This window comes from Eleutherodactylus coqui, chromosome 10 (genome assembly GCF_035609145.1).
Source record: "Eleutherodactylus coqui strain aEleCoq1 chromosome 10, aEleCoq1.hap1, whole genome shotgun sequence".
In the NCBI taxonomy this organism is placed as follows: domain Eukaryota; kingdom Metazoa; phylum Chordata; class Amphibia; order Anura; family Eleutherodactylidae; genus Eleutherodactylus; species Eleutherodactylus coqui.
In genome coordinates, this window is record NC_089846.1 from 133,450,404 (window position 1) to 133,478,175 (window position 27,772).

Sequence of the window (27,772 nt, forward strand, 5' to 3'; positions counted from 1 at the left end):
TCAATTTTTCAAACATTTGTTTATTTCATTTTCTTACTTTTTGGCAAATGAGTTTATTTAAGTAAAAAAAAATTCTAAAAATTCAAAGACTTGATAGATTTCCTGAATATAACTGTTGGACTGAATGGAGCCCATAAAGGTGACGTCATCTGTACTTTTCAGCATTGATCTGTACTCTGCCAAGTAACAAATTTTGACATCTTTAAAATGCAGCGGAGAAAAATGAGGTCAACACTGATTTCCTGCTGCCCTTTACTACCAGACAGAGATGAGGAGCCGTACCTGGACACATATTTGTTTAGACACAATAATAAATCATACATCTAAAATAAAAGTCGTAGTTTTCCTATGAAATACATTAGAGCGCCGCGCGTACTAAGAAAGGTTACAAGCATTCTCTAGCAAAACAAGGAGAACTTCTGTTAATGACTCTTCAGGGAATTAGACTGATCCTGTGCTGCTTCCTCTTTCCATTTCGCCTTCTTCTGCATATTCCTTTGGAGTAGTGTATCATTTTCCCGGTGAGCCTGCAGAAAGAAAGAAAAGAATTGAGTTTTCTATATGAGGGAACACAGAGTAAGGGCTCCTGCACACTGGCAAGTGCCTCGCAATCCTTCTGAAAACCCCTGAATGCGGGGCACTTTCACATGGAAACGGCCTCGCATCCCTGCGGGGCTGAATGATTCCCCCAAAGTAGGGAGAGAGAGGGGCGGAGCTACAAGGGATCTCCTAAAAATCTCCCTATATTTGGCGAAATAGTGGGGTGGGGCTAGAGGGATCTCCCAGGGCTTCCCCAAGAGAGTGGGCAGGGCTAGACTGGGTTCATATAGGGATTCATCTCTAGCCAAGAGAGGGGCGGGGCTAAAGAGCGGATCCCCCTACCTTCGCCTCCTCTCTTGGCTAAAGAGGAATCATTAAAATAACCCTGCCTAGCCCTGCCCCCTCTTTCGGGGAGGCCATGGGAGAGCCCTCTAGCCCCACTGCCCTATTTCTCCAAATATAAGGAGATTTTTAGAAGATCCCTTGTAGCTCCACCCCTCCACAAGATGGTTGTCAAGGGTAGCTCTGCAACCCCTCCCGACAGTGGCGATAACAATGCTCTGCTCAGTTGTTACACAGTGGCACAAATAACTATACCGATACGTTTGAAATGAATAACTGTTGTCACGGGTGACGCCAGTACTCCCACCTGAACTCACAAGTCTAATGATGGCAGAATAATTTAACACGAGTCCAGTAGCTTGTATTAGTAAACTGGGAGCACACAGTTTTACTGAAGCTTAGTTGCAATAACAAATGAATAGTAACGTTTTGCAGATACAGCAGGGTCCACGACGATGCAGTGGATTAACACGATGAAAATAGTAGATTGACAATTTGAATTTCCACTTATCTTCAAGGCTCTCTCTCTAGTTCTAAAGGTAACTTAGTATTAATCTCCCCAGTTATTACTAGTTGAGGGTTTACTGGAAGTGTATTGTAAAGGAGTGAAATAAGAGTTGTAATGGCCACTGAACTAATCCTGGCTTTGAATTCACTGGGTAGTTTGACTTACTGTTAGGTGGGAATGATGACCTCCAACTCTTCATCCTGACTGCTGGAAAGACAAGGGAGCAGAAAGGGACCTCGCTACCCTTGCGGGACTGCTGATTTGCTGAACACACACTGAACTGCTGACACTTCCTTTCTCCGACCACGTCTTGCTGCCTCCTCTCTCCTCTGACTCCACCAACTCTCTGCCGCAACTCCTATCTCCAAACTCCACCCCCTCTGCATAGGGACTCATGTGGTGTTTTCCCGCTCTGGAGTCACCCACCAATGAGTGGAGGTGTGACATATAGCCAATAAGCAACCAGCTATTGCCAGGGCTAAGCGCTCAGCTTAGGAAGGGGGAGAAACAAGGTTTCTCTGACGCATGGCACCTTCTATGCCTAAGGGAAGTGCATAGACAGGTTGACAGGACCAATTGTTAGTGCAACTGTTCTGTAGGACCCCTTGGGCATTTACACTTACAGTCTACTGAAGATTGCAGTACAAATCTAAAGACACAAGACAATGTATTTTCTTTAAGATTTTTCAAAAACCTTCAAATAAAATAAAGGGACAACTCTCCGTGAATATAACTTGTTTCAAGCACTAACCTTCTTGCCAGATCGCACCATCAAGATGCATCCAAAAACTGTTACAAGTATCATCCCCATGCAGACCTTTATCCGCATATTGCATTTGGCAGCTGCAATTGCCTCACATCTAGAAGGAAATGCAATAATATCAGTATTGTTCTGTATATAGGACCTGTAGGTCTTCTTCTTTTGAAGCTAAACAAGCAAAAAAGATACTATTTTTGCTCTGTCCTCCTAAAGAAAGACCGAAGATAAAGATAATCAGATGGCTTTAAAGGGGTTGTCCCGCGCCGAAACGGGTTTTTTTTTTTCCAATAGCCCCCCCCGTTCGGCGCGAGACAAACCCGATGCAGGGGTTTAAAAAAAAAAAACCGGATAGTACTTACTCGAATCCCCGCGCTCCGGTGACTTCTTACTTACCTTGCGAAGATGGCCGCAGGGATCTTCACCCTCGGTGGACCGCAGGTCTTCTGTGCGGTCCATTGCCGATTTCAGCCTACTGATTGGCTGGAATTGGCACACGTGACGGGGCGGAGCTACGAGGAGCAGCTCTCTGGCACGAGCGGCCCCATTCAAAAGGGAGAAGACCGGACTGCGCAAGCGCGTCTAATCGGGCGATTAGACGCTGAAAATTAGATGGCACCATGGAGACGAGGACGCTAGCAACGGAACAGGTAAGTGAATAACTTCTGTATGGCTCATAATTAATGCACAATGTACATTACAAAGTGCATTAATATGGCCATACAGAAGTGTATAACCCCAACTTTGTTTCGCGGGACAACCCCTTTAACTCCTCATGTCACAACTGTTCTTGTACAGAACCAGCCATGCGGATTACAGTGCACTATGGTCGGGACAAGAGGTAGGGGGCCACCTTGCTACAAGTGGTGAAAAAAATTATTGTAACACTTAACCTTCTGTAACAATGAGTGTTTCTATCAGTGATTGAAGTGCTCATTGTTACTCAAGTCCCTTCAAGCTATGAGCATCTTTTGTATCACTCACCAATCCTTTCTTTTGGCTGGTCCTCCTCTGCTCCATGTGCTGATGCACTGAGCTTTGGCACCACTCACATCAAGAAATAGTGTGTGATGATGTCAGGACGTGGTACGGTAAAGGAGGACCTAGAGGACTGGAGTGGCATCACCCATCAGTGGCAACATGCAACGCATACACAGAGCAAGAGAAGCAGCACCCAAATAGAAGGAGTCAGGAGAAGTGAGTAATTTTTTTGGTCATGCTCTGGCGCAAGATCTGAATTCAGACTGAGATCTCTTTTAATTATGGGGTCTGATCTGGCTTAGGGTTTCTATTAACTATAGTGTGAGATCTGGGATCTGTTAAAGGGGTTGTCCCGTGACAAAACATAAAAATTTTAAAGTAGCCCATTCCCCCTGTCACCCCCCCCCCCCCCCCCCCGGCATAAAACAGCACTTTAAAGCGGTTTTTAAACCGCTTCCTACTCACCGATGTGAAGAATTATCAACTTATAAAATTCTTCTCTCTAAGATGTGAAGTCCCATGGTGCACCGCGGGAATTTTCCCACGGTGCACTGCGCTTCCAGGAGCCCTTCATGCGCGCTCCCGAGACGCCGGTCACGTGATCAGGTGACTGACGTCATCGGTGGAGGCGTGCAATTTTAATGAATGAAACGCCGATCCAGCCACCCTATTGGCTGGTCGGCAGAACGCATCACAGCGGGAGGTGGAGTCTGCGGGAGAATTCAGCAGACAGCTGTTTCTCCCTTCTTTTGACCACACTGAAGCCCAGGTAAGAGCACCTTTCAGCGGTATTCTTTCCTGCTTGTATTAGCACAGGATCATTGCCTTCTGCAGTGGTAGGCCACCATCAATACAGCAGGGGACCCCGATTGTAAGTCCAGGGCAAAGACAGTCCCCCCAGCGCCCACAGCACCCCCGACACCTCACTTACCCAGGCAGCTGCACGGCTTTGCTTGTGTTCGTCCCGGCTGGCTGGCTGCTGTTCGTCCCGGCTGGCTGGCTGCTGTTCGTCCCGGCTGGCTGCTGGTCCCGGATGGCTTGCAGCTGGCTGCTGGTCCCGGATGGCTGGTGGCTGGCTGCTGGTCCTGGGTGATCGGCTTGACTGCGCCTTCACCACTATTTATGGGAGGCCGGGAGCTGAATGGCCGCCCCAGCGCGCTCCCGTGAAGTGATAGCTCGTCTGCGCATGCGCAGACGAGCTGTATCGCGCGGGCACGCTGGAGCGGCTCGTTCACAGTGGGAAACTACAGACTGCGCAAGTGCGTCTAAAAAGGACTGAAGAGGGAGAAATTAGACGGCTCCATGGCGACGGGGACGCAGAGACAGCGCGAGGACGGAGACAAGTGAGTGAATAACTTCTGTATGGCTCATATTTCATGCACGATGTATATTACAAAGTGCATGTATATGGCCATACAGAAGTGTTTAACTTAACTTGTCATCGCGGGACAACCCCTTTAATTATGGTGCCTACATTAATTATGAAGTTGGACGGAATAATAGGGTCTGATCTGGTGGCCAGAGTAAAGTCTGCAACAGGTTCTCCCAGTTACCATGTATTATTTATAATACTGATGTCTTATTTTATGGCAGAGGGGCTTTTGTACCCCATAAGGCTCCAGAGTCCAGGTGCAACTGTTACGTCAGCACCCACTATAGCTAAACCAATGGCCAAAGATTTCTTGGCAGCAAACTCTATACTCTTTTGGAGAAATAGCCAAGCTCGTCTGGTCCAAAAGAGATAACATAGTAACATAGAGTGTAAGGCTGAAAAAAGACAAATGTCCATCTGTTGTTGTTAGCTATTTAGTCGTTCACGATCCTCGGCGACCCTAAAGGCTCCCTCCCTCCATGTTTTTCGGTTTTGCATGGCTTCTTTCAGTTGTGTGATCTCCATGCCAGTCTCAGCTCTGATGGTATCAGCCATCGTGTTCTTTGGCGGCCGGGTATTCTTTTCCCACTGATCTGTCCAAGCATTATAGATTTTTCTAGCGACCCTGCTCGCATTATATGGCCAAAATACATGAGTTTGAGCCGGGCCATCTTCCCCTCCAGTGATATATCAGGTCTTTTACGATTGAGGACTTCTCTGTTTGTTACTCCTGCCGCCCAGGGCATACGCAGCAGCTTTCGCCAGCACCACAGCTTAAACGCATCAATCCTCCTATCAGCTTTTTTTGCAGTCCAGCTTTCACATCCATACACGACTCTGGGGAAAACGGTGGTTTGTACTATCCTGCGTTTAGTTGCTATACCGATATCCCTACTTTTCCAGATTTTGTCCATGTTTAACATCACACTTCGCCCCAATGCTATCCTATGTTTTAGCTCTGGCATCGATTCTCCATCCTGGTCAATTTCCGAACCAAGGAAGATGAAGTCTTGCAAGCATTCTACAGACTCGTTGTCGATTTTGATTTGAATTTGGCCATTTTTTGCAGTTGTCATAATTTTTGACTTCTTTAAATTCAGGTAGAGGCCCATTTTTTCACTTTCAATTTTATTCTTACATATCAGCTGTTTCAGACCAGTTTTAGTTTCTGCAAGCAGAGTTGTGTCATCTGTATAACGGAGATTGTTGATGTTTCTCCCACCTATTTTCACCCCGGTTTCCAATTAGTCTAGGTCTATTTTCCGCATGATTACTTTCGCATATAAGTTAAACAAGAAGGGGGAGAGGATGCAGCCCTTTCAGACGTCTTTGCCGATCCCAAACCAGTCTGTGTCTCTGGCTTCTTGATTGGTATAAAGTGATTTTAGCAAGCTAGAAATCACCAATGACTGGTATCAAAGCCACTTGCTGATTTTCTCACTGGGCGGCGCTGATAGCATTCTTTCAGCGGGTATCCCACTGGGACTTCTCGGCCGGATACCAGCTAAAAGCTCGGAGAACAAAGCAGCTGTCAGCACTCCTGTGGTTTCTCGGAGATATCAGCAACCTCCAGGATTTCTTCCACTCATTCACCAAGAGAGCGGAAAGGGGATCTCGTTCAACCTTGGGATGATGAGGGTGAACTCTTTTCTCTCTCCTGTCTGGATCTTCTCCTCTGCCGACATGACTGACTGCACTCTCTGACACTGTGACTGGCTAGAAGCCAGAAGTAAGAAGCCCCTAACTGCTCACTCACTGCTGCTTTTATCTCCTCTTCTCATTCCTGCACTTTTTTACTACTACTCCCACTCTGCATAGAGACTTGTAGTGTTGTTTTCCTGCCCCTGGACTCTGCATCACTGAATCTGAAATCTGACTGTCAGCCAATAGGGTCACAAGTTGTCTGACCTGCCTAGGACACCAGGTTGCTTTGCCTGGCCCTGAAGTGCACCAGTGGTTTCCATCATGTGGCTCTTTTTGCAACAGATAGTTAGCTTCAGGTTGGGAACACACTGGACAACACAAGTCTCCAAAACCTTCATCTGTTCCTGAGACAAGGAATAGAAGGAACATTATGACAATACTCTATACAACACTTACGGGACAAATTTGGGAATGTCTTCCTGTTTCTTGAAACGTCCGGCCCATAGTAGCATCTTCTTATCAAATGCTGTTGGTCTTTTCACATTTAAGGACAAACGATAACCTAAACGCAAAAAGTAATAGGATTATTTTAATAACCAGATTAAATAACATGAGAATTAATATAACAAATCCATATAATAAACACAGCTGATATAATGGGAATTATAGATCATACAGTATTCTATAGCAGAAGAGAAGCTGTTGACACATTTAGGAACTATAGAAAATTTTCAAATTTGTCTGGACCTGCCAGTAAAATATATACCATGAATTACTTTACATCCGGGCTGGATGTTGTCATAAGTGGACAGGGAAGGAAGTGTCGTTCACTCTCAGCTAAATCAAAAGGAGCACCCTGGTGCTCCTCCACTTCCTGCTTCCTGCTGGGTGTCACATCCAGTCCTGAACAGGAGAGAAGCAGGTGGTGCCGTAGCAGTGCGGCTCTCCCATTGATTTCAATAGCAGTGAAGCTGGTGCCCACACTTCCTTCCCAGTCCACTTACTACAACATCCAGCCCGCTGCACTGGACACTGGGCCAGGCGATTTGCTGATGGACAGGGATCCCAAGCAATGGACCCCACCCGGAATCCATCAACTACTGATGGCCTATCCAGAGGATAGTTCATCAGTGAAAAAAAGTGCAGACAACCCCTTTAACTCCTCCTGGGTGAGCTCCTCTATTCTCTATTAAAAAAAAAGTACTCACCTCTCCACCACTCCCACGAGTCCTCCGGCTGGCTACCCGACACTGCTATCCAGCACTTTCAGGGGATTTAAAAATCCCCGCCTCCTGAAGGGCTATGCTGATTGGTTGAGCGCTCAGCCAATAACCGCTAGTGCTTAGCTATTGGCTGAGCGCTCAGCCAATTACAGATAGTGCTTAGCTATTCATGAATGAATAGCACTATCTTAGCTGTTCATGAATGAATAGCTAAGCACTATCTGTAATTGGTTGAGCGCTCTGCCAATAGCTAAGCACTAGCTGTTATTTGCTGAGCGCTCAGCCAATCAGCACAGCCCCTTCAGGAGGCGGGGATTTTTAAATCCCTGCCTGCTGAAAGTGCTGGATAGCAGTGTCAGGGAGCCAGCTGGAGGATGCGTGTGAGCGGCGGAGAGGTGAGTACTTTTTTTTTAAACTTTTTTAACCACTTATTGATTATTTTCGGTGAAGGGCTTATATTTCAAGCCCTTCCCCAAAAATCATATGGCAGGGTTTGCCAAAAAATACTGCTTTCAATGGGACTGGAAGCAGCGCCGATCCCATTGAAAGCAATGGGATAGCATGCTGCACTTCTCCCACAGCTGACACAGCCGTGGCAGACGTCCGCGGTATTCTCCATATCTTTTCAATGGGGCTAGTGCTGCTGCTGCTGGCCCCATTGAAAAGACTGGCGATATCCGGGTCTCATTCCGGCGCCTTTCGTGCGCTGCGAGGCGAGTGTCTTCACTTGCTCTCGCAGCACAAGATAAAAAATATTGCCAGTGGGTGTCCGCCCTAAGCCTTCAGCACAACAAAAAAGAAAGGGATGGGATCATTTAAGTATCACGTTTCATCCTGTTTCCAGTACCTGCACTGCACTATGTGGATGTGGCCTTTTTTTCTTTATACCTTTTTAGTATTTTCTATGCTTTTGATCAATAAACATTGGTAAACACATTTATTACTGTTCTTGCACCAGAATTTTAGTGCAAGTTGCACCTTCTTTTTTGGTGCAAATTAATTCAGACAAATTTACTACCGATTTGGGCCAAACCTCTCTTTTTCAACTTTTCAAAACTGTCTAGATTAGTAGGCGTGGCTTGCAGGATTTGGAGGTATTTAAGACAAGTGACTATTTAAAGAGAAGCACAATTTGTGGCCCTCTGCCTCCAGTAGCAGGCCGCCTACAAAGGGACTCCACATCTCTAGACATATTGTAGGTTACAACAAATTTATCAACATTGTGCAACATTGGATACATATGTTGCACCTTTAACAGGAGAAGAGAAAAATACCCTGATGATTAACCCCCTGTTGTTTGTACAGACGAAAACACTGAAATGTATTATTTTACTCCCAAAAAATATTTACCGCTCTTCCTTTAAATTGACATTTTGCAGTAGGGATATACTGGACTTACATGTTGCACATGTTGGCACAGAAGGATAATTAATTATGACCAGCATCCTGTTAGGTGATGAATATCATAAAACAGCTCAGACTCAAGACAACCTTGGCCGGCTTTAGCTCAGATACATAGATAGTATAAACTTCTCATGAAATCAACCTGCAAATGACTGTAGATGAAGACAAACTCTGCAGTGCAGAGTACTAATCTGTTAGCTGATATGACCATGTGTATAGCATTACATGTACTTACCAGCAGAGGCTTCGTTATTAGTTACATTGGGTTTTGGAGGTTTGGCATTCTGGCAGTATGACCTTGTGTGTAGGGTGCTCCTTGCGTTGGTCCTAAGGGCACAGATGCCGCTCACTAGGGATCTTGGAGTGGCAGAAGTCAGTCTTGACATTGTGTCTGCAGGGGATTTGTTCCTAGTAGGCCTCTGTAAACTTCTACTTGCCTTAGTGTGAGCGCAGTGAGCACCTACAGTAAGTGTGCATGCACCAACCTTACTGGCTGCACACTTGTCCTTAGTCACAGTGACAGCTTCAGTCGTCGGCCGTCTGTACAGACTCACACACCTGCTGCACTTTAATGAACTGCATAAGATAAATTGCACGTACGCAGCTTGCCGTCTGCCTCATTGTCTGGAGGGTACAGTCATAAAAAAGAATTAGCATTGTCAGGAACATGCATGTGTAATACTACTGTACTCTGCCAAGAGTATCGCCTCTGTGCTACAGTTTACTGTATGGCGTAGGGATAGATACTTTGTATAGATTTATACAGTAGAGTACATGGAGGGTCATGTTTGCCCAAGGCTTGTTGATGCATGCGGGGGTGAAGGCTGGCCCCTCTGATCCGATCCCAAGGAAGAACTACTACAGCACATATTGCTGAAAAAGTTCCTGCTGGCTATGATAGAAAGGTGTCAGAACTTGGAGTACATCACAACTTGCTGGATATTGGGTCTTGTAGCCACAGACCAGTCAGAGGACTGTACTTAATCCTGTTTACCGTGGAAAGAGTTTACAAGGGGGATGTGAGCATCAGAACTGGACCATGTAGTAATGGAAGATGGCGGCCTGGTCTTTTACATCTTAATGATGGCCAGGTGGGTGTGCACATCACTTACCTGGGGAAATGGGATTGTTCTTAGCAAGAGAAACCAAGTAATCTTGTAGATATGATAGCTTTTAATGGCTAACAAAAATGCATGATGTTACAGCGAGCTTTCAAGCCTCTCAGGATCCTTCCTCAGGTGCAATGAAATAGATCCCTTTTAGTTTTACCTGGTGAAGAAATAGCACTGCGATGTATAGAAAAAGACAAGTCAGTGGAGCAATGTGATGTTCTGAGCAATGTTCTGCTGGGGGTTCTTGGGTCCTGGCATTCATCTAGATGTTATGTTGACATGTACTACCGACCTAACCATTGTACAGACCAAGTATACACCTTCATAGCAGCAGTATTCCCTGATGGCAAGTGGTCTCTTCCAGCAGTCTACCACACTGCAGAAATAGTTCAGGAATGCTTTGAGGAACATTCTGCAGAGTTCAGGGTAATGACTCCAAATTTCCTAGATCTTAATGCTTGAACATGTGTGAGGATTGTTGGAATTACAAGTCTGATCCATGGAGGCCGCACCTCACAATTTACAGGACTTAAAAATTCCTGCTGCTAACTTCTTGATTCACAGAACAAAAGACTCAAGACATAAACCTAAATATGACTGAATTAAAACACATAGGTAACTAGTTGGTGTTAGGTGTGTGCTTCTGGGACCTGTGGTTCTACAGGTTTTTATGAGCACAGCTTCATAATTGAGCTGGCCGGGTGTGGAGTTCCTCCCGCCAGCCAATCCCCATGGATCTGCTGTATATATATATACATACATACACACACCAGGCCCTCTGCTAGAGGAAGCTGGTATTCCTTCACTTTAGGGTTTGGTTTTCCTGTATATATGTTATGTGTGTGAACAGTGGCTTGTCCAATGTCTGTGCAGCTGGCGAGACATTAGGTGCAGACAGTCGTGTTCTGTGTTAATGGTATTCTGTGTTGCATGCTAGCCCTAGTGTGTTGGTGGGAACTGTGTCCTGTCTGGCTGGATCATGTATCATCTCTAGGCTTGTGAAGCTCCTAGGTTCCTTATCAAGGCGATCACCCTGCTTGCAAGCAGGGTTCTGGTGGATGTTGTCTCGTTAGAGTAGGGACCCGTGAGACAACTAAAAGCCTTGAAGTGGCTTGCGGGCTTAAAGCTGTTGTCCCGCGCCGAAACGGGTTTTTTTTTTTTTTTTAACCCCCTCCCCGTTCGGCGCAAGACAACCCCGATGCAGGGGTTAAAAAAACAAACCGGAGAGTGCTTACCTGAATCCCGGCGGTCCGGCGTCTTCATACTCACCTGCTGAAGATGGCCGCCGGGGTCTGCTCCCTCCGTGGACCGCAGCTCTTCTGTGCGGTCCATTGCCGATTCCAGCCTCCTGATTGGCTGGAATCGGCACGTGACGGGGTGGAGCTACACGGAGCCGGCATTCTGCACGAGCGGCTCCATTGAAGAGAGCAGAAGACCCGGACTGCGCAAGCGCGGCTAATTTGGCCATCGGAGGCCGAAAATTAGTCGGCACCATGGAGACGAGGACGCCAGCAACGGAGCAGGTAAGTATAAAACTTTTGATAACTTCTGTATGGCTCATAATTAATGCACAATGTACATTACAAAGTGCATTAATATGGCCATACAGAAGTGTATACCCCCACTTGCTGCCGCGGGACAACCCCTTTAAGTGACTTTGCCAATCCACGGACTAATACCTTGTTCTTTATAGCAATTCCTTCTGTTCTGTGTGCAGGTGTGCAAGCTGAGTGTTTTAGTCCTTATGTTATGTTTGTCTGTGAGTCCAGTTCCCAGTATGCAGTTCACTGTCCCTTAGGTGTTCCAGCTGGCGCTTACTTGTTTGAACGTGTTACCACTCCTGCAGCGAGGTGCACCCGGCGGATGTGACAGTTGGCCTTGCAGAAGTACCATGCAGTTAAAAACAAGAATTTACATGACCTCAAATGATCAGGAGGCTTTGGATATTGTATGGGACCTTTTAGAGGAGAACAAAATAGGCACCCCAGATATGGTTGCTCTTTTGATGAATCTAAGGCAGAAATCTAAAAAGACGCCGTCACTAAATCAATATAGCAATATCAATACTTTCACCTCTTGTCACCAAGGAAATCTGTAAAATTAATCAGAGAAAGTCCGGGACTTACTCTAATACCTACATATATTTAATGTGATTTCGGGGAGCCATCTTATTCCCTTAGGGTCTTAGTGCCCTGCAGCTATTGCAAACTGGCTGGGGTCATTGACTCTGCAGCGCTCTCCCTATGTAGCCAACTGGTTACTTATGTGTTTTAATTTGGTCACATTTGAGTTTTTATCTTTTTTATGTATTTAATAAAAGTTACATTTTGGTGGAAACATAATGACGGGCTTTTTAGTACTTTGGATATTTGGTTTTGCTCTCTTAATGCCTTAATGCCACAGGACCTAAGTTTACATTATAGCAGGGGCACATAATGTAAACTTATGTCCTATGGATGGCACAGACTCAGAAGTGAGCCCGTACTAGCTGCAGTGAGAGCCCGCTGTGACAGCCTCCTGCTACAACAGGGGGAAATCGATGAGAACATCGACACCTGCTCTTAACCCCTTACATGCTCCTATCAATGTACATATAAAAGGGTTTACAAGGGAGTACACTCCATCTGTGATGTCATGAAGACTCCGTGATGTAATTGCAGAGGGCTGATGGGTGGCCATGGCACCATACACTGGTAAAAACAAAATGGCAGAATTGATGCGTCTTCTCTCCATGCCCTCCAATAAAAAATTAAATAAAATTTTTACAATCCATTATATGTACCCAAAAATGGTACTAATACACAAAAAAATAAACCCTCATATGGCCGTGTCGACGGAAAAAATAAAGTTATGACTTTCGAAAAGTAGAGATAAAAATCCCCCAAATTCGTTGCGTCTTTTTGGCCAAAATAGGCCGCATCATTAAAGGTTAAGATAGGAGCCTAGTGTGTCTCTTTGGGTCGTGTTATGCTTAGATATCACACGGCACCTTCAGAGGTCTTGTGGAGTCCAGGCCTCCGCCGGTCCAACCTGTTTTGTCGGCACAAAGGGGGACCTACACAATATTAGGTGGGTCATCATAATGATATGGCTGCTTGATTTTAAATTTCTTCTATTATGTTCATTGGTGGAAATGTTTCCCATTTTTCCTTCAATGGTTTTAACCCTTTGCAATCAAATTTTGCATTCAGGGTTTCCTAGGGGGCTCTCTCTTTCTGCCATTATACAATGACACCATCTGCTGGCTATAGCCAGTACTGCAGTATGGGACATGCTGGAGAGGCCCCCGACAACAGAGTGGCCAGTAATATACAGTAAGAATACCCTGTCGGACGTCTTCCGACATCGGAGCTGTACAGCCTTCAATCAGAATGTCTTTAGACGTCAGACAGTGGATTGGAAAGGGTTAATTCTCTTCTATCCATATTCTATCTTGCTCCATGAATTTCCCCTAACATGTTCCTTTCACCGTCTTCCTGTCTGCATGACTCTCCCCAGCTTGTCTTATAAGATCATTTGAAAACGATTAAGAACAAGTAATAAAGCAAATGAAATGATACCAGGAGATCGGTAAGATAGTCTGCGCATAAGGTGGAGCGATGCACGGCAGTGATATATGGACGCCAGATGGCAGCCTGTGAATCACATTAGATGTCGTAGGCCCACCCCAAGGGATAGCAGACCTAGCTCAGCCCACGCAGCATTTATGTTTGTAGCAATGCCATTTTAATGATATTAGAGAGAATCTTGGAGCTGATAATGACTTTGTTCTTTACCTCCCACAAGAAATATATATATAATGGAAGGAAATACAATGCATCAAGTGTTGAGCCTAATTTGCTGGTAATTCAATAAAATAAATGAAACTTGTGTCGAAATTTTATTTTAGTTGCAAAAGCCAAATAAAATGTTTCATTAGGTAGTAATTAGTGATGAGCGATTATTGAAATATTCTGCTTGGAAGTGCCCAACCTGATTTTCAGAAAATAATTGGAACAGATGATTCTGGTTCTCATTGAAATCTTCACTAACTTACCCTTTAGAGGCTGTATATGTGTTCTTCTATTAATATGGCTCTGTTGCCTTTCCGTGCTGGGGCCCTAGGTTTAATCCTTCAAGGTTAACATCAGCATGGACTCTGAAAAACTATATCCAGATATTGCCCTTGGACAGATTTGATCCTAGATCTCCAGCACTGCAAAGCAGCAGTGGTAACAACTGAGCCACCACAATTGTCTGTTCTGCTGAGGAGGAGGAAAACATCAAGAACAAACACAGAAACTGTTGCGTCCTCCGGACGTGCAACCTCAAAAATACAAACAAGGCACAACTGTGCAAAGAAAACATAAAACTATGGGGAATTCTCTTCCTACAGTCCCCTAACCCAGGATGGGGCCCTGCCTACTCAGCGGACCGATCGCTCTGACAAGTGTGAGCCCACACACGTTCCTGGGCCACTGACAAGTCCCGATCAGGGAGCCCTAGCACAAAATAAAGGCGAAACAGAAAACCAAATGAAACAGAAAAGAACTTAGCTAGCATGGAGAGCTTCAGCCAAGGTGTGTTCCTCCGCCACTGTCCAAAGGCAACTGAAGTATTGACCAGCATAGGGGTCAATGCTAGCACAGTTTAAATAGGGGCTGAGCTAGTCAACACCAGGTGCTGACTGACATCACTCCTGCAACTACCACACCCCTCAGCTCCAGGAGAAGCAAGGGCACACCCAAAACCTGGTCTGGCTTGCAAGCAAGGTGCAGGCCTCAGAATGGCTGCAACAGAAACACTATCCAGATGGTGCCCTTAGTCAAACTTGAACCTAGAATTTCAGCATAGAAAGACAGCAATGGTAACAACCGAGCCACTGCACTTCCTTCTTCCCCCTGCTCCAGAGAAAAAGAAGGTGGAGAAGAACAAAAATAATAAATACAAAGAGAGCATGCAAACTCCATGCTTATGTTGTACATAAGCAGCCTTGAACCTACAACGCCAGGGCTACAAGGCAATAGTGCTAGTCATTAAGCTATCAAGCCTCTTCCTCCTTCTTCTCTGGAGGAGGAGAAAATAAGATCTTATTCTCCTTAATCACCTTATTCCCTTTCTCCTCCTTCTCCTTTTTAAACTACTATTTCTTCTCCCTCTCTTCAGGAAGAAGGAGAAGGAAGAACAAGAACGGTGGCCAGCCCAGTCATTAGCACTATTGCCTTCCCAATGCTGAGTCCTAAGTTCAAATTCGTCCAAGGACAACATCTGCATAGACTTTTCCCTTTCTATTCCTCCGTCGCCTGCAGAAAAGAAAGACCAATCACAGTGGTTCAGTTCTTAGCGCTGCTGCTTTGCATCACTAGAGTTCTATGTTCATATCTGACCAAGGGCAACAACTTGATGGTGTTTTTATAGTCTTCTTGTTGTTTTTCTCCTCCTTTTTCTTTGGAGCATAACAGACAAGTGTGGTGGCTGAGTGTATTAGCACTGCTGCTTTGCAGTGCTGGAGTTGGGTTTCAAATCTGACAAAATGACTGAAGTGAATAGGAGCAGAGCTGCAATACCAGACATAACCCACGAGCAAGGGTGGTGCTGTGTTTGGAAGAAAGCAGCCATGTCTTTCTATCCCTGGATAACTCCTTTGAGTTTCACAGAAAGCCTAAACATCACTTGAGTATTGTGTGACTAACCTATACTGCCAAGCTGCTTTCATGTTCCCTAGAGAACGTTCTTTACTAGATGGTTCTTATATCTTTGTGGATTACCTACCATATTGTGTTCCTCAGAAGTGCCTCATCTGCATGATAGACTGTGCTCAACCTACCTTCTCCAGGCAACTGTATTCCAGCCGTCACCTATCAGTATTGTAACACCTACATTGATCTTCTATAGGGAGAATTCAACAGTCATATATGTTTCTTCTGCAAGTCCTTGTTCTTCTCATAGAGACCATACCCAGACGATGTTGCTTCACACAGTCTAATAGCAAGCTCTCAACATATGTTACATGTCTGGTGACAATCTCTCTCTTACTTCCATGCTTCTCAAAACTTTTGTCTCTCTTATGTACCTTCCTAGTTACATCCAGTAGGCAATCTGACTATGGGATGCTCAGACCACTCTTCAGATCCACCTCACACTCACTGCAGTAATCAGGCAACTTGACTCTCTAGGGCTCCCACTCCACCATTCCTTCCACTTAGGTAACAGCAATTCAATTCCTAACCACCTTAACGCAAATAATTCACCTGATCTCCCCACCCTATGCTGGGGCGCGCACGGACAGCAATCCAAGTGCAGATTCAAGTCCTAACACTTTACACTAAAAGATCCAGCACTGCCGAATGCCTTGTAGAAAACCCCATCTTTATTGCAAATATTTAAAAATACGCATGTACAAGGCATTCGGCCGTGCTCGACTTTTTGGTGTAAACCATTCCTCCCACTGTCTACTCCACTCAGTCCAATATAGTTCGCGACTGCACTACTATGCCAAACTCAACATGCCTTCCCCGATTTTAAGCTCACTACTGCTCATGCCCCACTGGTTTCTAAACCTTGGTTGAGTTTTCCCACAGCCCCTGCAGACTTCACAATACTAATCCCTTGGGCTGATGATGCACTTTAGCCTTTTATGGTCCACATATACACTGGCAACTCAGATTGTAACACCATAGCTCCGCACAAGCTCAAGTTATGCATTCTGACCTCTGATTCACCACTCTCAGAGCCTCTAGTCTCTCCACAGACGGACAAGTTTGCTTCTACTTGTGCCCAAGTCTCAGGGTATTTATCACATGGGCCCACAGCAATCAAATGTAACGCCCCGCTTATATCACTGTTATGTCCATGCAGGGTTTATCTTAGGTGGCTTCCAGGGGAGTAAATATAATATCCAAACTGGATGGATATATACAGTATATACCAGTGCGGAGAACACACAATATTGATAATGTAACCAAAAGCGAGGAAACCGGAAATCTGACCCTAACCTACTGGTGAGAGAGCCCTACCTATAAGCAGGATGTTCGCTCTGATAAGGACGTCCCCATGCCAGGAGCCTGGGGTGACCCTGACTCTCCCTAGTAGACAACAGGTAATGTGGTGAATGTTAAATGGAATATAACCAGCCAGCGCCATGACAATCACCCATGCTCCCTGCCAATGGTGTCAAACTCCATCCCTTAATGAGTGCTCCTCTGCCCCCTCCTATCAGTGACGTACCCCAGTGTACTGTGTCACCATGCTTCGTCCCCCACCAAAATTAGGCTCTTTCGTGGTCTAGCCAGTCCTCCGTGCCTAACTATTTTGAAAGATTTCCTGCTGAAGGGGAGTAGTGGGTACACTGACACCCAATAAATCGCCTCCATTAGGGAGGTCAGTGATAAAAGACTCCTCCTGCACATACAAATTTGATTATGTGAGCCCTGTGTTACTCTTATGGAACATCTGGGAAATAGTTGAAGTTTGGATTTCCTCATTCAGCTACTGGATAACGTAAAGACAATTTTATGACAATATCTTTATAACTAATGAAATGATCTTCTGATGTCGTCTTATGAACTATAAAGACATAAACTGTAATACTCTATGGGATAAAGGGAAATAACCTGTCAGCGTCCAAGAGAAAGAACAAGTTTATGGAATAGCTACAGGCGTATACACATCGCAGCATGGAGACACTAAACCTGTTTGACCACATAGACTGCTAACGATTCCGGGTAAAGTTATAATAAAGCTCCACTGTACTTCCTTACATAAGAAAAACACCACTAAAGGGGTTTTACTTTTACAACAACCTTCGTCCATACTGTATGCTATATCGGGGCCTATAGACATCATAGAGGAGATAACCACTCAGGACCGTCCCAGGAGCCAGAATAGAGAGCAGCCAACAACCACAGGCTCTTGCTGGGAGAACCTTTCAAAGAGTGATGTGATGGCAGTGGCCTTTTTTAAGGGTGGTCTAACCTACATTGACAGAGAGAGAACAAAATAGAGAGAAACCAAAATTATCACCCCTAAGTGACACAGGAAGTTCTTCATTCGCTAATTTACAGATTTTTAGAAAGTGTAAAATAAATGTGAAAGAAGTCTAATAGTAATAAATGAATATATCATAATAATTGTAGTTACTTCATGTTCTTACTAATACATCCTCTGTGCATTTTTTTCCTTCATATAGGAGGATCCGGTGAAAAGAAGGTCCGATAGCAAAATGGATCCACTTCCTGAATCATGTTAAGCTGAGAACCTTACCAATCACAGTTTTCCCTGCACAAGTTGTATGGTAGGAACCTGGAATGGTCGCTATCTCGGTAACTGACGGTTAGGCAGCCATGGATGGGTCCTACAATAAATGGTGGGTCATCACTACAGCTCATAAATAGTGATGAGCGAGCATTGCCCTTAGCGAGTATCTCCCTGGAGCAAAGGTTAGGGTGCCGGCGCAGGTGACAGGTGAGTTGCGGCAGTGAGCAGGGGGAGCAGGGGGGGGAGAGAGAGAACTCGCCTCCGCTCCTCCCCCTCTGCTCCCTGCCCGCCGCTGGCAGCCGAACCTTTTCACTCGAGCGGGCAGGTACTCGCTAAGGGCAATGCTCGCTCATCACTACTCATAAATTGAGTGAGGTAAAGTATTAGATGATACGCATCCATCTAAACCAGTGGTTCCCAAAGTGGTCTATATGGACCCCCAGGGGTCGATTTTGACTTGCTGGGGGTCCATGTCAGCAAGAAAAACATTTGGGGGGGCACAAGATGTAAAAAGGGGTCCATGTGAGTGCACTCTATTTAGGCAAGTCATGATCAACATTTAGGCATTCTATAAATGACATAATACACCTTAGGGCTCAGTCACATGGGCGCCGATCCGCCGGTGTTCCTGCCCAATAAGACGGCCGCACCACATGCGGAAGACTCTTCGCATGACCGGCTCCATTGCCGGCCATGTGTTCTTTCACCGGCCGGCGCGGAGAGTTGTCTACACCTGCAGTGCAGCGGTCAGAATCGTACAGAAACACGGGCGGATCGGCCGTGTGACTGAGCCCTTACACTGATTGTGTACATAATACTTATAATAGACATAGAAATGACTTACCTCTTTGATATTTCATAAAATCGTTTATGTAGAGTTCACACAAAACTTCTTGGGCTCTGGCGACAGACACAACAGACCTGCGCAGGAGCTCATTTACCTATAACGTTTCCACTATGCATAGTTTTATGCGAACTATGTGCAAGTTTTTACAAGTTTTCATACTGGCAGCAATGCATTGGGCGCACGTACCTGCTGCTTATCCTGCATTATGGACTATCGCAAGAAAGTTTTAGGTACCTTTTGCATCTTTACACCTCGTGGAAAGGAGTTTTAGCGCGGTCGCCAGTCTTCTTACAAAAAAAGAAATTGATTGCAAAACCCGGAACGTGGAGATGTGAGACTAAACCTCACCAATATGAAGCCAAATATTGAACAATTGCTATCTGAGCATCATCCCTCCCATTAACAGCATTATTAGTGTATTAATAATAATAATATTTAATTGTATAGCGCCGACATATTCCGCAGCGCTCACAAAATAAGGGAGAACAGATCCAAAAAACAAATATTTAAAACCACGGTTACATAGTAATCGATTGATGGAGACTATAGGGGTGAGGGTCCTGCTCCAACGAGCTTACATACTACAAGTAATGGGGTCATACAGAAGCTAAAGGGGCTGGAGATGTGTGCAGTATAGCGGGGTGGACAATATGGCGATGTTATACACATAGACAATGGTCAGACTTAAGCTGTATAGTGCCTGAATCAGTATGACTGCAGGGGGTGGTTAATTATGGCTATCAGGGTTTGCAATCAGTAGGACAGGGAGCATGTTATAAGGTGGAACACAGAAGGGTTTGGTTTAGGAGATGCGGTATGCCTCCCTGAAGAGGTGTGTTTTTAAGGCACGCCTGAAGTTTAGTGTGTCAGGGATTGACCGGATAGTTTGGGGTAGTGCGTTCCAGAGGACTGGTGCTGCTCTGGAGAAGTCTTGGAGGTTCAAATTAAAGGGATACTTACTCTGATTTCGTTAGCATAGTGGAGGGAGCGGGCTGGGTGGTGGATTGAGATAAGGGAAGCAATGTAGGGCTGCGTAGTGATATGGAGAGCTTTGTGGATGAAGCTAGCGAGTTTAATTTGAATTCTACATTTGATGGGCAGCCAGTGCAGTGACCGGCACAGGGCAGAGGCACCCAAGTAGCGGCTGGACAGGAAGATAAGCCTGGCTGGCACAATCAGGATGGATTGGAAAGGGGAGAGTAGAGTATGAGGGAGGATGTTCAGCAGTGAGTTTCAATAATCGAGGCAGGAGTGGATGAGGGCAACAGTAAGCATTTTTAGCTTGTCCACGGTGAGAAAAGGGCATATTCTTGCAATGTTCTTGAGATGCAGCTGACATGTTCGGGCAAGAGATTGGATGTAGGGGGTAAAGGAGAGATCGGAGTCGAATATAACCCCAATAGAGCAGGCGTGCTGGGCGTTATGGTGGTGCCACACAGAGATGGATATGTCTGGATGAGGTTGGTTAGTGGAGGGCGGAAACACCAGGAGGTCAGTTTTAGAGAGGTTTAGTTTTAGGTTTAAAGAGGACATAGCGTTAGAGACAGCGGGCAGACAGTCGGTGGCGTTCTGGAGGAAAGGTGCAGAGATGTCACGGGAAGAGGTGTATAACTGGGTGTCATTAGCATAGAGATGGTACTGAAAGCCAAATCTCCTGATGGTTTGTCCAATAGGGGCTGTGTAGATGTAGAGGAGAAGAGGGCCGAGAACCGAGCCCTGGGGGACCCCAACAGCAAGGGGAAGAGAAGGAGAGGTAGAGCCAACGAAGGAGACACTGAATGAGCAGTCAGATAGGTAGGAGAACCAGGAGAGAGCAGTGTCGATGGAGTGAAGCATACTGAAGAGGAGTTTGTGGGCAATAGTGTCAAATGCCACAGAGAGGTTGAGAAGGATCAGTAGGGAGTAATCGCCCCTCAATTTGGCCATCAGGAGGCCATTTGGCACTTTTGTAAGGACGGTTTTTGTCAAGTGTAGAGGGCAGAAGTCGGACTGTAGGCGGTCAAGAAGAGAGATAGCTTGTAAGGCAGGAGTAAACCAGGTGTTCTAATAGTTTGGAGATCAAGGGGAGATTAGAGATGGGTCGGTAGTTGGCAGCATCGGTCGAGTCAAGAGTCAGTTTCTTTAGCAGCGGATATGATAACGTGTTTGAAAGAAGAGGGAAAGATGCCAGAGGTCAGAGAAAGATTAAATATAGTGGTGAGATGGGAGATGACCACCGGGGAGAGGGATCGGAGGAGGTGTGAGGGAAAATGGTCGCTAACGCAGGTGGTGGGGCGAGCAGAGGAGAGCAATATGTGTTAATTTCATGTAAGAATTTTAGTAGGTTCTGATTTCTTTCATCCCAAATCCAAATATGTACTTGCATTTTGTGTCTTTTTAATAAAGATCTGTATACAAATTGTACGTGTTTTTTTTTACAATTGTCCACTCTACAAAAAACCGTATCAAGAAAAACCCATCTGACTTTAATAAGTTAATTAAAATTCAATAATAGGCTGGGAGGGGGTCTACGGAAAACAAAAAATCAGCAAGTGGTCTACGGGGCAAAAAAGTTTGGGAACTTCTGATCTACAGGCTTCTGCTCACTGCTGCCATACACCAGCCAAAGGTACTTTAGCATTTAGGATTTTTCTTTCGCATTCTTTTTGGGGTTGATGTGTTTAAAGGGGTTTTATGGGAGTTAAAAACATTCCAAGACTCAGAATAGTATATCACATAAACAGACATACTCGCCTGTTCCAGAGGGTCCCCATCCAATGCTGCACCCCTATACCACTGCCCAGAACAAGGAAGAAGCAGGCTGGTGATCACATCCTGTTTACTGTTCATGAGACCATTCAGTCAAACACAGTGGTGGTTCTTCCATGGTCGCTGAAGCCTGTGATTGGCTGAGGGTCACATGCACAATGAACAGGACGTGACCACCAGTCTTTCTAGATCACATTCCTGCATTACTAGAGACAGATTTAACATGACAACAAGCAGTGGACAACAAGTTAGGAGAAAGGGAGACACCTAGTGTTCAGCACATTAGAGGAATTCTTCAGTACAAAAACATAACTCCTGGGCATTGTAAAGCAACTCATATACATAGGGCGATGTATTCCCATACTACATGCTTCGGACAGGTGACTGGAAGAGTTCAAATTTTGAACAGACCCTTTAAAAAGGGTCTTAGATCCTCCGTGCTTGCATTTTTTTATTGTCTTACCCAGCAGTGATGAGTGAACTTTTCAAAAGTTTGGATCAGCCAGTTTGTCATATTTGGGAAAAAAATTTGGTTCAGTCAGAATTAGTTTGAACAGAACAAAAACTTCACTAATTCCAAAATGCTGTATAACAATGTTTAAGAGGCATAACAATCATGTAGACCCTCTATTAGGTCACCTAGGAATGTGTTTTAGGAATTTTGAGCTGTTTCTAAAAGAAAGTTAATGTCAACTTATATGGCTATAGGTAAATGGAGGGTCCAGGTGGAAAGTAATAGCTTGTTTACAAACACACTGCAATAGTTGATTTTTTATGTCTTTTAAAAGGGCAAATAAGTCAAAAAATGAATGCTTTTTGGTGGCTGATGCCTGCCAGTGTCTATACACACATAGAAGTAGCATAAGAAACAATGGCTATAAGACATGAAGTGCTGCCTCTCATTGGCTAAGCTCTGTGACCAATCAGAAGCTGCTCTCAGCTGTAATTCAATGCTGAGCACTGCCTCTAATTGGTCACAGCGCTCAGCCAATCAGAGGCAGCGCTTTCAGCGATTTTCAAACCTCGGCCAGAAGAGAAGCAGAAGAAGAGTGCCGGGACCTGCAAGAAGACGCGCCGGAGATGACAGCGCTACTAAGGTGATGTATCCTTCTTCTTTTTTCTACAGTTATTCATTATTTTCAGAGGGGGGGCTTATATTTCAAGGCTCCCTCCCCCCCCCCCCCCCCCGAAAATGCTCATCGCGGAGGATCACAATCCTCACTCATTGATTTAAATGGGGCTGGCAATGCTGCTGCCAGCCCCATTGGAAACAATGGGCGAGATCACAAAAAGAATGGATATGCTGCAATTATGGAGCATTGGCTTCATAATTGTGCAATTTCTCGCAACCTCGCAGTGCTTGGAAATCATGTGATTCCCTCGCCAGTGTGAAGCCACCCTTAAAGCCATTTTCAATTCTGCACCAAAATCCAGAGGCAGCCATGTGACTTTGGTGCGTAATTTACCGCATGTTGCAGTGTGGATTGCGGGTAAAATCCGCACGTGTGAAAGAAGCCTTAATGGACGCCCAGGATATGGTGAAGTTATTATGCTTCCTTCCTGTAGTCCTCAGCACAGATCGACCCTCCCAATTAAGATTTGTCTACATCTCGTTGTTGTCTTAGTAAATTACACAAGTGGGAGGAGCTAAGGCCCTTTTAATAGGGTTTGCTTAAAATTTGAATTAACTCTTCGTTTCATCTGTCTAAAGCATGTGGTAGTGGAATAAATGCCCGTAGGTGTCTGCACTCCTGGTTGGGCTAGGGAAAGAATAGCAGAATAGATTCATTCCTTTTAGATGAATACAGTGATTTGCACTTTTGCACGTTATCACATGAGCTGTCATAATAACTCTCAGAGTCCAGTAACCATTTCAACCTCATGTATCAGAAAATTCCTGTAAATTGGGTTGGGCCTCATCTCTACAGTAAGCACTGATAATAAAAGTCTGCATAAACAATGGGGAGCTTAATCAGTACCACTCTGAATAACGTGCACCAATATTTAGGTCAGCTGTACCCGTCCATCAGCTTCTGGGATGGTAATGTACCTGCATTTGATTATCCATGTGATTACTGTACTGTGCAATGTTATGGTGGCTAAACCCTTGTGCGCTTCTAAACTCTCCAGCAGAGGGAGACATTATCCCCCTGAACATATAGTAACATTAGATGCAGCGATTTTGTATCTATTTTACATGTAAACTTTAATTATACAGACCATTTTTATGTCAATTATTATCTTAATTATTCTCCAGTCTGACTGCACTCACCAGGGTTAGGCATGCGAATACTGTCACCAGCCAATCTGCATAAGGGTTGACGGGGCATATGGATGATGCTTCACCAGTAGATCACTACAATTCCATAGGGTTACAAAAAAGCGTATCATGTAAAATCCTCTTAAATTAAAGGAGTATTCCCATTTTATAAACTGATAGCATATTGTTAGGCTATGCCATCACTTTACCATTAATGGAGGACAGACCTCTGCGATCCTCACTGATCTCGAGAATGAATAGCTCGAAGCAGTGGTTCACCATTGCAGTCGTTTCATACTCCTTCCCTGCATAGCAGCACCCCGGTCATAAACTGCGCAGGGGAACTGCAGCACAGCCCCATTTACGTAAAATACTGACTGTATGTAGCTACATACAGATTTATACATCTCCCTTTGACGTCAATGAGCGTTTCATACAAGTATATGTTGCAAGCTCCCCCTAGTGGCCAAAAATAATTTTATCATACAACTAATAGGATATCATCATGTCCACATCTAAATTATTTTGAACATGGAAACTAGAACACATAAATTTTTGTAGTAATGTAGTCCACCAATTTTGCAGGTCACTATATAAACACGTTTCCTCTTTTATTGTGTCAACATGGGTGCTGTTTTTTGTATTTTAAATATTTTTGATACATATTTAGTCATGGGATACAATATATGGGATTCATTGGAAAGCATTCTTCAAGTACAAAGACTCCTTACTGTCGGGTAGTTAAGGGATTAATGCTGGGAAATTAGACTTAGAGAAGACTTGGATTATGTATCTATCAACACCAGAGCACTGATGAGAGGTGCACAGGAGGACTATCCATACCTCACTGGTCATCTCAGACAACTATGCTTTGTAGTAGAAATAACTGTATATCTATCCGATCACCAATCACGTTTAACAGAAGAGAGAACACACAGGAGCAAAAGGAAAAGCTACAATGTTTCTTGTATTTTGTTTCTTTTCATGGAAAAAGCAAGAAAAAATGTAACTTAAACAGCGTAAATGCTGATTACAGTCCGGATGGACAAAACAACTTAAAGGGGTTTTATTATGGCTATAAAAACTTTTCCAGCAGCTGAGCCCGTTATAAAAAAGCAGATCACACTCACCTCTTCTCGGACCCCCAAAGCGGAGCTTAGTGAATCACGCTGCCCTGGCAGCAGCCTCTGGGGAGGGAACTGGGCACAGAAGCACGTGGCCACCGTCGGCGCTCCTGGTATCAACACTCATATCTTGGGAGCCATGATGCCAGGAGTTTGGAGTTGTGACGCTGCAACTTCTGATTGTGGTTCTGCCCAGCTGTCTACCTGGAAGCTATCACCGCATGCTACATTGTTATCGTTAAGCTATTTGTGGAGCCTGGCAGCCAGTAGATTACAATGGGCTACACTGATAGTGTAAGGCACCGATCGGCATGCTAAAAAACAGCTCTGGTCTGCCAACTGTTGGATGCCGAACACATCCGTATACACCGTTCCTTAGTCGTTATTTTATAGCTGGAGAGCCAAAGTCGGGGAACCCTGTTGTACACGTTTGAATAGACTTATTTATATACAGTAATGTCAATGACTAGAGGTCCTTTACACAGATCGATTGGGACTAAGCATTCTTCCAAATGTTCGTTTGCCCACCAATCAGGCCATGTTCAGGGACGAGCGATCAGCTAACGAATGAACTGCCTCTCGATCATCGCCTGATCGTGTCATGTCGATGAGCATAAAAATGGTCGCTGGCCAGCTGCTCATCCTCCGGTGTAAAGAGGGTGCAGCCGGTCAGTGACAGATGTACAGTATGGGGACAAACAACTGTGTTACCGACCGTCGTCCCCAAAGAGCTGATGATCTTTCTATGTACATGGATGGAATGATCTCTTACCGACATGCTCATTGCTGACCAGTGGTCATTGTCACAGACAGCTTATCTCCCTTTGTAACGAGCCCATTAGTCAGTAAGGATGACATTTACCAGCCTCCACTAGACTGGACTCTGTAACCTCACTAGTGTACACTTTTTACATAGATTTTCATTCATTGCATGGTGAAGTATGTGAACCCCGTCTCCATATTTGATGATGGCTGCTCTCTAACATGACTGTAGAATTGGTATTGATTACATATTGCAATGATCGTTTTCTCCGAGCGACCGAGGCGACTCTGTGGTTATCAAACTACAAGGTCCACAAACAAGGCGCTTATTCATAAGCCGAAGGCTGAAAAGCAGGTGAATTTCCAGAGGCTTGAAAAAGACAAAAACTTTTTAACCACAATTACGACAAGTCTAGAAATTCCCGTTGTTTTCATTTAAAGGGGTTATCCAGCTTTTACTAATTGATGGCCCATTAAGGACTACTCTAGCATTACCATTAGGATCATCAGAGCCGGACCGAGGGTTTTCAAGACGAGTCTAAAGGGGTTATTTAGCTGTTAGAAACTCAAGACCAATCCTCAGGATGGACCATCATCATCTGATGGGTGGGAGCCCAAGACTGGGACAATGCTGCCTGGGACCACGTTGCCGTGCTACAGTTAGTACAGCGTTCTGACTGTAGACCGGATTGTACTCGCGTGTAAATATTGAACAGTCTGCAGGGATCTTCTAAATGCTGCAGTCCCTTCAATCAGTTGATCGGCCGGGGTCCCGGGCAGCGGACTCCCACAATCAGATATTAATGAGGATAGGTCATCAATTGTTAACAGCTAAGTAACCCCTTTAGTCTTATCTTGAAAGCCACCGGTCCAGCTTTGATGGTCCTACAGGAATACAGTCCTTGATACAATGTTATTATAATATACATCAATTGCAATTTCTATTGATATTTCTAGGACTATTCTGAGATCCGTCTCCTAGATGTATATGGCTTAGTCTGGGACTTTGTGCTTTTTGTACTCTGAGTTCAGTTTCTAATATTCTTATAATTTACAGTAGGGAGTATATCCCTGTCTAGTCCATTACTCATGGCTACATTGAATGACCACTGGATGGGTGTCCCTAATGAAGTGGCATTCAGTGTGTATTGGGGATCACATTAGCGGTACGGCCCATGTATGTTACTAGTTACATTTATTTAGCCAGTGGCGTATAATTGTATAGAGGTAAAGCATATAGAATGTATCTTGTCTACTGTAGACCCAACGGGGTGGAGACATGACACAGGGACCACCACAGATAAAATACAAGGTCTTCACATCCAAGAAATAAATGGTTGCATAGCTGCACATAAGCCAAGGCTGCGACAATACAGTGCAAGCAGAAAGAGGCTGCAGCAGCACCCATACACATCATATACACATCACAGGCCGGACCAGAGGGGCGCTGGCCTTCATACTAGGTTACATCTAAACATCTGAATAAACAGGCATAACTCATATATACTAACCACATGACATAAAACGCTATATGGTTTAGATATTAGACTGTGGAGCTTGGTGTCCTACTTTCCCCGGCTCCATTTGAAGACCTGAACAGACGTGTCTGCCAAATGTAGGGAACCCAGCTTTCCCAGGTCATTTTAATTAGACCATATAGCCTGGTATACTATTAACATGAATCAATTTGAGGCTTAGACTCCCAAAAAAGGTGTTATGATGACCTGTCCGTGAGCTCGGTCACTTGGACATAGTAAATGAACCCACATTTTCATTTTTATGTGGAGCACATGATACAGGTGGGCATGGAGGCTCTAGTACCCTGTTGTACTGCCTCTAGCTTGGATACAAGATGTGATACGGGTGGGCATGAAGCCTCTAGTACCCGGTTGTACTGCCTCTAGCTTGGCTAC

At 44.8% G+C, this 27,772-nt stretch overlaps 1 protein-coding gene across 2 annotated transcripts; it reads right to left on the minus strand.

The window, feature by feature from the left end:
• On the minus strand, window positions 1–24,281 carry LOC136579839 (protein FAM162A-like). Of its 2 annotated transcripts, none has more exons than XM_066579893.1 (4): window positions 23,986–24,281; window positions 6,601–6,706; window positions 2,142–2,250; window positions 1–527 (listed from the first exon to the last, which is right to left on the minus strand). In XM_066579893.1, exons 1-4 carry the CDS (start codon window positions 24,041–24,043, stop codon window positions 423–425), a joined length of 378 nt encoding a protein of 125 aa, XP_066435990.1. In that variant the 5' UTR covers window positions 24,044–24,281; the 3' UTR covers window positions 1–422. The 2 variants fall into 2 exon arrangements, with proteins under 2 accessions (XP_066435990.1, XP_066435989.1); XM_066579892.1 differs by lacking the exon at window positions 23,986–24,281 and adding an exon at window positions 9,007–9,382.
• Window positions 24,282–27,772: the final 3,491 nt, after the last annotated feature.

What these genes read in the sequence shown, in the direction of transcription:
- LOC136579839 (XM_066579892.1), bottom strand. Translation starts at nt 9,157, where the DNA reads ATGTCAAGACTGACTTCTGCCACTCCAAGATCCCTAGTGAGCGGCATC. An exon ending in TAATAACGAAGCCTCTGCTG is followed by an intron (nt 6,707 to 9,006) that starts GTAAGTACATGT and finishes TTTTGCGTTTAG; the next exon opens with GTTATCGTTTGTCCTTAAAT. An exon ending in GACATTCCCAAATTTGTCCC is followed by an intron (nt 2,251 to 6,600) that starts GTAAGTGTTGTA and finishes ATTTCCTTCTAG; the next exon opens with ATGTGAGGCAATTGCAGCTG.